General features: G+C 41.6%; 1 protein-coding gene across 1 annotated transcript in view; it reads right to left on the reverse strand.

Moving 5' to 3' along the window:
* Positions 1-11,952, reverse strand: part of crispld1 (cysteine rich secretory protein LCCL domain containing 1) — a 40,165-nt gene extending 28,213 nt beyond the window's left edge. The window contains exons 1-2 of the mRNA XM_003219584.4: positions 11,779-11,952; positions 7,425-7,746 (exon numbers count right to left, since the gene is read on the reverse strand). Of these exons, the coding sequence (XP_003219632.1) occupies positions 7,425-7,682 (258 nt within the window). The 5' untranslated portion in view covers positions 7,683-7,746; positions 11,779-11,952. The remainder of the gene's footprint in view (positions 1-7,424; positions 7,747-11,778) is intronic.
* Between the last annotated feature and the right edge of the window lie 265 nt (positions 11,953-12,217).

Here is a 12,217-nt window from a genome sequence, read left to right on the forward strand (position 1 = left end):
GAGGTGGAGAGTGGTGCCCTCCTCCCAGGACGATGGCGCCCCTGGGACGATGGCGCCACAGGCAAGTGCCTAGTTCGCCTTATGGTTGGACCGCCTCTGATTGTGGGGGTTGCATTCCAGGACCACCGCTAATAGTGAAAATCCGCAAAGTAGTGACACTATATTTGTGTTGTTTGCAAGTAGCTTCTCTGTCCCCTCCTTGCCTCTCAAGCATGCACATGCACACTCCTGCTGCTACCGCTGCCTTGAGCCCAGTGGCGAAGTGTGTTAAAGCACTGAGCTGCTGAACTTGCAGACCGAAAGGTCCCAGGTTCAAATCCCAGGAGCGGAGTGAGCGCCTGCTGTTAGCTCCAGCTTCTGCCAACCTAGCAGTTCGAAAACATGTCAATGTGAATAGATCAATAGGTACCACTCTGGAGGGAAGGTAATGGCACTCCATGCAGTCATGCTGGCCACATGACCGTGGAGGTGTCCACGGACAATGCTGGCTCTTCGGCTTAGAAATGGAGATGAGCATCAACCCCCAGAGTCAGACATGACTGGACTTAACGTCAGGGGAAACCTTTACTGTGAGGCGAAAATAAAGCTGCTTCAGCCTCCTTTTCTCTCCCTTCCTTAGGCTTCCCCTTAGGAAGGAAGTAGAAAGAGGGATTTATAAGGGATTTATAATATTATTTTATTATTTATACTATTATTTTAGTGTTTATTAAAAACCCACAAACCAGCGAGGGAGCGAAAAGTGAACCGCGAAGTAGGGAGGGAACACTGTAAATAACTAGGACCTGGAGCAATGGGTTCAAATTCCAGGAACATTAGAAATAACTTCCTAGCCTTGAGAGCTGTCCAACAGTTGGATTCTCTGCCCCAGACGGTGGTGGAAGCTCCTTCCTTGGAGGCTTTTAAAGCAAGGCAAGATGGCCATCTTTCAGGGGTGCTTTGATTGTACTTTTCATGCATGGCAGGGGATAGACTAGATGGACCATGTGGTCTCTTCCAACTCTATTGTTCTATGATTCTAACATCTCTGCTGTAGTGTAACACATTTAGTGCCAATAATGTAGACTTTAAAAGTAAATCATACACACATAAATTAGATGCACCTCTGTATCCACCTACCTGAGAGCAAATCCATTGGATCTAATTTGACTTATGTGTGAGTAAACACATATTGGAATGCACTGTAAATTTTAAGGATAACATTAAACAATCACAGTGTCAACTGATCTATTTTAGCTTGTTTATGAAACAGAAAACAGAAAAATATGTGATTTTCACTGAGTCAGTAGAAATATTGTTCCTTTGCACTGAGTAAATTTACATACTAAACTATCTGTGCATTACAATCCTGGATGTATGCCTACTATAAACTTCAAAAACCCAAATGCTATACTAAGTTTATAAAGCTATATACATTCTTGCCTATTTCTCAAAATCTATCTTGTCCATTATGAGGAGTATCAAGGACTATCAAGAGCAATGAAACCCACTCCTTGGTGTTTAGCACTGTATTTATCTGACTCTGATATGTTATATTAAATAGGCATGTTCCATATACTGCAAATTAGGCATTCACAACCTTCCACATATGTAAATTTCAGTTCCCATCAATCAAAGACAGCATGGTCTTTGGCAATTATGCTGACAATTACTACAATTAAAGTCTAGTATATCTTAGGCCATCAGATTATGGAAGGCAGCTATACGTCTTTATTTGCGGAAGTCTCAGTATCATCTAATTGCCATCACAATTAGTCAATAGGTCATTGGAGTTGGCTAAAGGCTTCCAGCCATTACTTTTACTACTAAAATGATTTAAGTAGAAAACAAATACTGTACACAGAAGGAAAGTTAAAAAAATAATGCCCATGTATTTTAAAATGGTTAGTTTTATGAACATCTTGTGTCTATAAATTTGTTGCTGCTTTTGTATTTCTGTCACATGTGAGTGTTGTGTCTGACTGATTTTGATTTCATATCTTAGCCAGTTTCACTAGGCAGAATCTACTGATGAAAACTCTGATAAGAATAAAAGGATAAAGCTGGCATTGCACAAGCCCTTTGATACCATGTCAATAGCCTCTGGGTACGGGCATGGAATCTGGAGCACTTCCGCCAAGCTTTGAAGTAGAGCAGGAAAGTGGAAAGCCAGAGAGGAAGCACTTTCACTTTGAAAACTCTAGCTAAGTTCTTGGTTAAGTGCTCCACTTATGAAAAACAACCACTTAAAACATCCCACAGGCCACAATACTCTGTACTTTAAAAATGGGAATTGTATTCATTAGGTCTGCTTGAAAACCGCTGGCAATGTGGATATGAGGAAAGAAAGCAGAATAGTAACCTGTGAAAAGCCAAGGATTTTCAGTAAGTGAAAGGCATATAGTAATCCTTTGTATCTCGACTCTCATTAATTTTTATTAAACTTGTTCCAAGATAAATGGATTTCAGATTGCAGCCCTAATACTTACATCAACTTCCTACCTCTTGCCTTTTTCAATTCCTCTTAGCATCTATAAATTTTCATTATATCCTTCAAGAAATATGAGCATGCATACATAGAATATGAATCCTATCAGGAGTGAGCTGACAGGTGTCAGCCCCAATCCTCCTCCTTACTCTCAAGTTTCTTTTGCACTATTTGTGATTTCACATGGCACCTGTGTTTTTCAGTCTTCCTCTTATAATTCATTTTTTCTTTTGCCTTTTTCTTGGCAAATACCCTACCAGAAGGATGACATTTTATGTCACAGGAGCAAACAATACCAGGTTCACTGAAAGGTAATTTCAAGTGAGGCATCACCATCACACCATTTACAGAGCACAACTAAATAAAATCAAGAATCTACACTTGGGGTATTTTTATGCTATAAACAATTCCTTTTAGAAAGAAATTGCAGTTTTATTTTATTTGCTTTCAGTTGCTTCCCTTCTTTCTCCCTAAAGATAACTTGGCCACTATCAACCTTTCAAAATTATCCAACATTATTGCTACCCTGAAGTTACAATGGTTGCTCGCAAAATAGCCTGCTCAACAGCACACGGCCAGGAGCCAGGAAATTCCTGGTTGCATTAAGAAAGCACTGATATTAAACAGAACTGGGAACAAATACAACTGTGGCACTTCAATAAAATGAGGATCTTGTGGGAACTGTAATTAATCTACTTGTTCTATTTTTTCCCTTTGGAAAGGACTACTTGTTGCAAATTAGAAAATACATGAAAGGAGTCAGTCTAGGGAAAGAAGTTCAAAAGTTCAGTGTTGTAATGCTACCGCATTATAATAACTTCAAGCTCCAACCATTTCCCTGGAAAGATGCAAGTTGGGCAGGCTCATTTTAAAATTCCTCAAAGTCAGGTTTTGAGCCTATAAACAAAGGAAAACCCAAAACTTAATTACATGTTCTGCACAGGATAGTGACAGTTCATGTGATATTGGATTGGACACATTTAGGACAGAACTCAATGAGAGATCAAGTTATTTCATGGACTCCATTTTAAAGCATTTTTTTCTGCACGTAACAGTTTTCTTTCATCTGCTCTTCTAGAATGAGTACCGAATTTACCATTGCACATAGGTGTGCTTAAACACAGGGTCCCATTGGCCAGTGGGGCCTATCTTCCTATCAAAAAAATTATTATGGATTTTGCTTATGCGGTGCAAATTTAAATTTGAAAGCATTCTATTTTCAGAGCAATTTCAGGTATAGAGTTGATAGTGGGTTCCTATGAGTTTTCTGAGCTGTATAGACATGTTCCAGAAACATTCTCTCCTGACGTTTCACCCACATCTATGGCAGGCATCCTCAGAGGTTGTGAGGTTTGTTGGAAACTAGACAAGTGGGGTTTATACACCTGTGGAATGTCCAGGGTGGGAGAAAGAACTCTTGTCTGTTTGAGGCAAGTGTGAATGTTGTGATAGATCACCTTGATTAGCATTGAATAGCCTTGCAGTTTCAAAGCCTGGCTGCTTCCTGCCTGGGGGAAGCCTTTGTTGGGAGGTGATTAGCTGGCCCTGATTGTTTCTTGTCTGGAATTCCCGATTTTGAGCGTTGTTCTTTATTTACTGTCTTGATTTTAGAGTTTTTTTAATACTGGTAGCCAGATTTTGTTCATTTTGTTCATAGAGTTGAAAGTCTGTGAGAGTATGCCACAAAGTAGGCCTACCAGGCTTACCTCCTTCAGGGCCCAAGTAAGGGGCCTTAGGGCATAACTAGTACAGGGCCTCATTTGTCCTAAATCCTATTACAGGTACACAAGATGGGGACAAAACTTTGATTTGGGATACTGGGGCTATGCACCCCAATATTCTCAGTGAGAGAGGAAAACAACTTGTATCCATTGCTGCAGCCCAAAGAAGCAAAAATCAATGCAAACTAGTATGGACACTGTTATTTTCATGCTGGGACACTGATATACATCATTTTAGTGTGCTCTCCCCAGCAAGAAAAGGAACTCCACTGGACAAGTGGAACTGATCCAAGCCATGGGTTCCTTAATGTTAAAGTCTGGAAAAAGGAGAAGATGCTGGCACCTGAACAAGGCAATCAAGGTGCAGTTCAAGTGGGCCTGCAATCTGCAGGGCCCTACTCAAGACATGTCTCCTCATAAGTAATCAATCATGGGAGCTTACTTTTTATAATCCCTGCCTTTGGCTTCATTATGGAAATCTCAACCAAACTTTTTTGTAACTGTTCCTGCTTGACTAAATTTCCACCTGTCAGACACCTCATTGATGATAGTAATAAACAGAAGAAGAGAAAGTTTCTACCAAAAGAGACACCATTTTTCAGGGCAATTTTTGTTTCCTATCTTTCTTGCTATTAAGTTTAAAAAAGCAGTGATCAGCATGACTTGTGGCACCTCTGAGATCTAGATCAAGAGTGCACAGGAAATGAACAAATCAGTATTCCAGTCACCTGGAAAGCACTATGCTCACTGGAGAAAAGAGACATTGTCTGGAAGCTTTCTGCCTCCTTCAATTTGGTATGCTTCCCACTATCTATTTGATACAATTACGGTAACTTTGTAAACTTAACAATTTATTCAAGAAACAGCACAGTCCATTACTCAGCTATAAAACTGCAATAATGATTTCTGAATCTGGCAATAATGAAATACAACATGATATAATTCACCACAAAACCCTGTAGATTGAAACTTTTAAATTATCATTGTTTAAACCATGTATATTGCCCTTTGCATCTATACAGAGTGACACACACAGGCTGATGCAATTTAAGAACTGCTTCAAAGCATCTGGTTTCTGAACTATGGGCTATTAAATAAACAAAATTAGATAAAAGTTCAAATCTCCATCCAATGAAGAAAACTGATGCTATCTACTTCTTTACTGTAGTGAAACTACAGTACTCTTACCTCAGCATCTGTATCAAGCCTAGTTACTTATTCCCTTAAACAGCATGATAACTGATGGGAAAAAGCTTTCACTTACTGTCCTGGCAAAAGGCCAAACTCAGTCATAGCCATGTGGTTTGCTTGCATAGGATTAGTCCCTGACTTGTTGAATTTAAAAGGATTCAGGGAGAGATGATATGAAAGACTTTTGCTTGAGAATCTAAAGAACCCTGACACTGAGAGTAGGCAATACAGTGCAATCCCTGGGACTAACACCTGCAGTTTCATTTATCCACATATGACAAAATATGTCCTATAGGTCCTCCAGCGTGACTCTATGGTATTCATGGTCTGGAAATCATTCATTACAATAGGGTTTGTTATCATCTGTGGTTCACACATTCACACAAAGTCCAGGAATGTATTTCCTGATAATATTACAGTTGTATTGTACTATACTAGATAGAGAAAGGTAGCTTGTTCTCTTTAGATAACATATCACTCATGCAAAAGCTAAAAATGACCAAAATGACAGCAAACTTTTGAAATGGCATTAGCAGTTCAGAAATCCATGTCCCATAAAGAGCTGCATCCAAACTACTCCTAAACTCAGACCCTGCTCATAATGCTTTTGCTGTCACTATCAATTCTCAATTCCAACACAGTAACAAAAGGGAAGAACTGGTGGAAAGGAAATCCACTTGCAGGCATGACTATAATCTGGACATTTCTGAGCATGTCAAAAACAATAATGGAAACACGTGACTTACATTTTTGTAAGGCCTTCAATTCCATGAATTGGGCTGGAAGGCATACAAAATTACAATTCCAATGATTTCTGGTTGAAAATAATGCTTTTCAACATACTCAGAGATACTTAACCTTAAATACAAGAACGTAAATCAGATGTCAACTCTGCTGTCTCGATAACTGCTTAGTAGGTTTTTGTAGTCCTCTGGAACACATCTTTAAAACATAAGGAGAGAATCTACAGTGTAAAAAAAAGGCTATCTCATCCCATTCCTGCTTGATTCCAGTGTTTCACAAGTAGAAGTTCAGAATGGGATCTTCCACAACATCTCTCTCATATCTCCATCCCATCAAGCTCTCCCAGCTGCCCTTTGCAGGAATATGTTTGGCAGTGGGCTGGCAGAAATGACTTAGGGCAAGCTCTGTCATGCTCAGATTTTTAAGCTTTCTCAGAAAAACTGAACTTATTATGAAGCCAGCTGGGGAAATGCGTCCATCACTAGGCAACAGTAGCCTAAGGCTGCAATCCAATATATGCAAGTCCCCTTGAACACAGTAGTACTTACTTCCAAGTGGATGGCTATTCTGAAAAGTAAAATATTTGCAGATGCTACAAACAGGACATATGGATTTCAAATGTGGTTATTAAAATAATTTGTAAGAACATAAAATTACAGACAACAGTGCAATGGCTCAGTTGGAAACAAACAGTTCTAAGGAATAAAAAGTTTAATGAGAGAGTTATACACATGCTAAAGTTTTCCCACTCAGGAAGAGTGGGAAAGTACGTGTTTATCTTTCAGCTCTATCTCATATATCTCTTTAATATCATTTTAAAAATAATTATAATGCTATTGATAATTGAGAGAATCTTTCAGTGCTCCAAGACCTGTGCTGATTCCACAAGAAATTATGTGCTGCTTTGTTGGTTCCATATCTTTATGAAAAAGCAAGCAGGAAACATACAAATGTAAAGTGGGGAATATTTCTATGCTATTCAGTGACTGAAATCATAGGAGCCTTGTGACTTGAAGGTTGGGTTGCTGACCTGAAGGCTGCAAGGTTCGAATCCCACCCGGGGAGAGCACGGATGAGTTCCCTCTATCAGCTCCAGCTCCATGTGGGGACATGAGAGAAGCCTCCCACAAGGATTGTAAAACATCAAAACATCCGGGCGTCCCCTGGGCAACGTCCTTGCAGACGGCCAATTCTCTCACTCCAGAAGCAACTCCAGTTGCTCCTGACACGAGAAAAAAAACCTGAAATCATTACACCATTATTATTCTTTTCCCTTCCAGAGACTAGATGCAATACATTCTTACCATATATTCCATATTGGAAGCTTGTGGATACACCTGACCTCGTAGCTTGTTATGGAGATCCAAGATACTCTGCATATCACTGTCAGTGATCGCTCTTTTTCCTCTTTGCTTGGCAACCCACCATTCACCATCTTCATCCATGTACTTTTCCAACATCTCCTCAAACAGTGTTGCATTGGGAAGTACCATAGCAGAAACTGCTTGAGCTATGAATAGGAAAGCAGTTACTCTGAACCCTCCTTCTGCTATGCTCTTCATGTTGAATGGTCTCAAACCTTCTCTGTGTTAACTCCAAGACAAAGACTTCTTCCAGGCCTATTGGCTGCAACAGCAAAAAAGAGTGAAGTGGTTTTGAGGTTGTGTTACTGCTATGAATTGATTTACAGAACAACAAAAGTCAAACTGTACTTGAAAGAGCAGTGTCACAGTGTGGGATGTTAAGAGACTGACTAAGGAGCCAGCTAATGCAAACACTCAACATTTACACTGTGGGTATGAATGATAACTTATCTTCCTCCTCATGAACTGAAGACTGTAAGTGTGCTATACAAGACGATGTGAATGCACACTTGAGAGCTTGTATGAAAGAACTTCAGTTTCCCCATGAAGGCACTTAAAATGGGGTGGTCACAGAATGACTGATTAATTCTGGCTTCTTGCAAAGAAACTCAACAAAAATACTTTTGCAACTTCAAAATGCACAGTGATTCTAAAATAAGAAATAAATTAGGAAAGCTTTCTGAAAATCAAAATTATTAAAAAATAAGTCACAATTTAGCCAAATGCAAGTATTTTAAAATTGTTCTCATCACATTTAGCGTGTCATAAACTTTATTAAACACAGTAGGACTGAACTTTTCAATAAACATGCATCCAGCCATACTGTACATTTCATTCATTTCAGTGATAGATAACTTAAACATGTATTCAACTCTTCCACTGAAATCAATGAGATGTAAATGTACTTACTGACTCATTCTATAAGTTATTGAATAACTATTCAGAAGCCATTCTTCCATGAAATATATATTGAAATATATACAGTATGGCCCTCATATCAACAGGACCAGTCCTTGAAGTTTCATTTATCCTCATCCATCAAAGTATGTCCTCTCTAGGTAGTTTCTAAATCCTCCAGAGTGATTCTATCATAACCTTGGGCTGGCAGGCCATCATTTCAATAGGATCCACTGTTATTTAGAGTTTTGTATATCCACAGGAAGTCCAGGAATGTACCAACAGAGGATATGGAAATACCTTATTTTCCATTTTTTCCATAACACAATTCAAGATTTTTTTTTTTTTAAAAAAAGAAAACTTATAAACCAGGCCTTCAGTGTAGAATACTGTTTGAATAATACATTATTTGTGAGCATAACTTAAATAATGTATGGTAATTCCAAAGATACTAACCCACTAAAACAGGCATGGGCAAACTTCAGCCCTCCAGGTGATTTGGACCTCAACTCTCACAACTTCTAACAGCTGGTAGGCTGTTAGAAATTGTGGAAGTTGAAGTCCAAACATCTGGAGGGCTGAAGTTTACACACGCCTGTTCTAAAACCTAACTGAAGTGAAATGCCCTAAATAGTCCTGCAACAGTCAAGAAACACAGGCTTCACAGCAACCAGTGGCAGTTGCATGCATATTTGTTAATACGGGACTGCTTGGTTTGGAAAGGGGCCATAACCATGCAGATGTGTCATAATCTCCTTTTCAAAACCACAGAGCAAAGTTAGGAACCAATTTATCAAAGGGGTTGGACAAGATGCAGGATGCATTTATTATAAAAGAAAAGTATCTCTGACATCTGGAAACTGACTGCCAATCACACCAGAAATTTTGCCATGTTCAAATCAAAACTTGCTTTCTCCTTTATTGTGGTCAAAGAAACGGGAGCAAGCATCAAGGCATATATATGTGTGTGTGTTCCCTTATGCTAACAAGCCAGCATGCTGTAGTGGTTTGAGTGTTGGACTACCGCTCCAGAGACTAGGGTTAAAGACTCCTGCTTGGTCATGGAAATCCACTAATAAGGGCTTGGGCAAGTCACACTCTCCCAGCTTCAGAGAAAGGCAAAAAACTCACATGAACAAATCATGCCAAGACAAGCCCTGTAACGGGTTCTCCTTAGGGTCACCTTAGGTCAGAAAAGACTTGATGACACGTACCACAATAATAAAGGCAAATCGGCTTTTGTACAGAGAAAGATAAATTATGTTTATGATTTTCTTTTAAAAACCCATTTGCTTCTTTGCAAAATGAAATTTTGTCGGCCCTTCACGCACCACAGACAGGTCTGGAGCTGAAAGCTCCCACGTTGGAAGAGGTCCCAACAGATGGACATTCAGTCTTTGTAATAATGATGATAATAATAATAATAAAAATAATAGGAGCAACGTCAGGGGCCATCAAGGCCAATTCCCTTCTGCCATGCAGGAAAACCAAAATCAAAGCACCCTCGACAGGTGACCATCTAGCCTTTGTAATAATGATAATAATAATAACCGGAGCGACCCCAGGGGCCATCCAGTCCAACTCCCTTCTGCCATGAAGGAAAAGCACAATCAAAGCACCCCAATAGAGGGCCATACAGCCTTTGTAATAATAATAATAATAATAATTGTGCGGTTTTCTGGCATTGTATATTTTTGCCGCTTCTGTGACTGTTCATTTGGGTTTTGATGATTCCGTAGCCCACTTGTCGATGGATGTCCAGAATCAGCAGCATCCACCGCGGTCCTTTTTATCCTGGGCGACGACCGAGCCAGTATAGACTTCGTTTGGGTTTGATTCTCCATAATGCTAATGGGTTAGGTGCTCTTGGTTGTGCTCCTCAGCTGAGGCCTCTCTGGCTTGGTTGGACCTGCCGGTAGTTACACTACCGCCAGCACAGCCCTCAGTCATCATTGGAGCAGCTAAGCCCCCCCACCACGTCAAGGTGGCACCTGCGGGGGGGCATTTGGAAGATCTCAGCCGGCATTTGGAAACAATAGACATTGACAAAATCACCATCTGCCAACTGCAAAAGGCCACCCTACTGGGATCTGCACACATCATCAGAAAATACATCACACAGTCCTAGACACTTGGGAAGTGTTCGACTTGTGGTTTTGCGAAACGAAATCCAGCATATCTATCTTGTTTGCTGTGCCATACAACGTCGTTGTGTTGATAATAATAATAATAATAATAGGAGCAACCCCAGGGGGCGTCCAATCCAACTCCCTTCTGTCAGGCAGAAAAAGCACAATCAAATATTTATACCACGCTCCATCTCCCGAAGGATTTGGAGCGGCTTACACTGGGACAAGCCCAAAACAGTATTACATCAATAAAAACAGTAACACAATAAAATCACAATATCTTACAAAAGTTAAAAAAACTTAAAACATAGACAGTACACAAAGCACCCCAACAGATGGCCAGCCAGCCTTTGTAGTAGTAGTAGTAGTAATAGGAGTAACCTCAGGGGCCATCAAGTCCAACTCCCTTCTGACATGCAGGAAAAGCACAATCAAAGCATCCCCAAAAGATGGCCACCCAGCCTTTGTAATGAATAATAATAATAATAATAGGAGCCTTTGTAATAATAATAATAATAATAATAATGCCAGCGGCCATCAAGTCCAACTCCTTCTGCCACACAGGAAAAGCACAATCAAAGCACCCCTAACAGATGGCCATCCATCCTTTGTAATGAATAATAATAATAATAGGAGCAACCCCAGGGTCCATCCAGTCCAACTCCCTCCTGCCCCAACAGATGACAATCCAGCCTTTGTAATAATAATAATAATAATAATGCCAGTGGCCATCAAGTCCAATTCCCTTCTGCCATGCAGGAAAAGCACAATCAAAGCACCCCCAACGGATGGCCATCCAGCATTTGTAATGAATAATAATAATAATAATAATAATAATAATAATAATAATAGGAGCAACCCCTGGGGCCGCCTAGTCCAACTCCCTTCTGCTAGGCAGGAAAAGCACAATCAAAGCACCCCCCACTGATGGCCATCCAGCCTCTGCTTCAAAACTTCCAGAGAAGGGCACTCCACCAGGCAATATATTCCACTGCTGTACCATGGGGAAGTCCCGCCTGATGCTGAAGAGGACTCCCTTTGAATCCACTGCACGGGGTGCTGGTCCCAGAGCAGCAACACACGAGCCTGCTCCCTCCTCGATGGGGCACCCATTCAGATATGGCTCTTTCTCTCTCGCTCGCTCTCTCTCTCCACCTTCCTTCCCTTCCAGAGTTAAGGGGGGCCCATGGGCTTCTTGGGCTGGGACTGGGACCACCAGGCAAAACGGGGAAGGGAGAAGGAGGGGAGCCATGGAAGGGAGCGCTTACCTCAGGCCTCTTTTGATACAGAGAGGGGTCTCGGGGGGCAAGATCCCGCCAAGAAAGTTGTCTGCGAGGGAAGCACACTTTGGTGGCCCGCAGTGGCCTGCCCGCGCCTCTCCTTTCCTGCCCGCGGCTGCTGTGCTGAGGAGCCTGCTGAGCGCCTCTGCCCTGGCCCGCCTCGCCGGCCGCCCTTTAAAGCGCCGGGCTGGAAGCGAGGACGACCCCCCCCCTACTCCGCCCTCCCTGCGTGACGCGCCCGCCCGCCCCGGCTGACCCCGTCCGCACGCCCGGGGCTTCGGAGGACTGCGCTCCGGAGCGGGTCAGCGGGCAATTCCTTGGGAGGCGATAGGCGGGGAACCCAAGCCACCAAAGGGGACCCGCCAGGAAGTTCTGTCTTTCAGGCCGAGCGAAGGAGAGGCCGCCACAGAAAAGGCTGGCCTGGCAG

The sequence above is a fragment of the Anolis carolinensis genome, chromosome 4 (genome assembly GCF_035594765.1).
Source record: "Anolis carolinensis isolate JA03-04 chromosome 4, rAnoCar3.1.pri, whole genome shotgun sequence".
Lineage (NCBI taxonomy): Eukaryota > Metazoa > Chordata > Lepidosauria > Squamata > Dactyloidae > Anolis > Anolis carolinensis.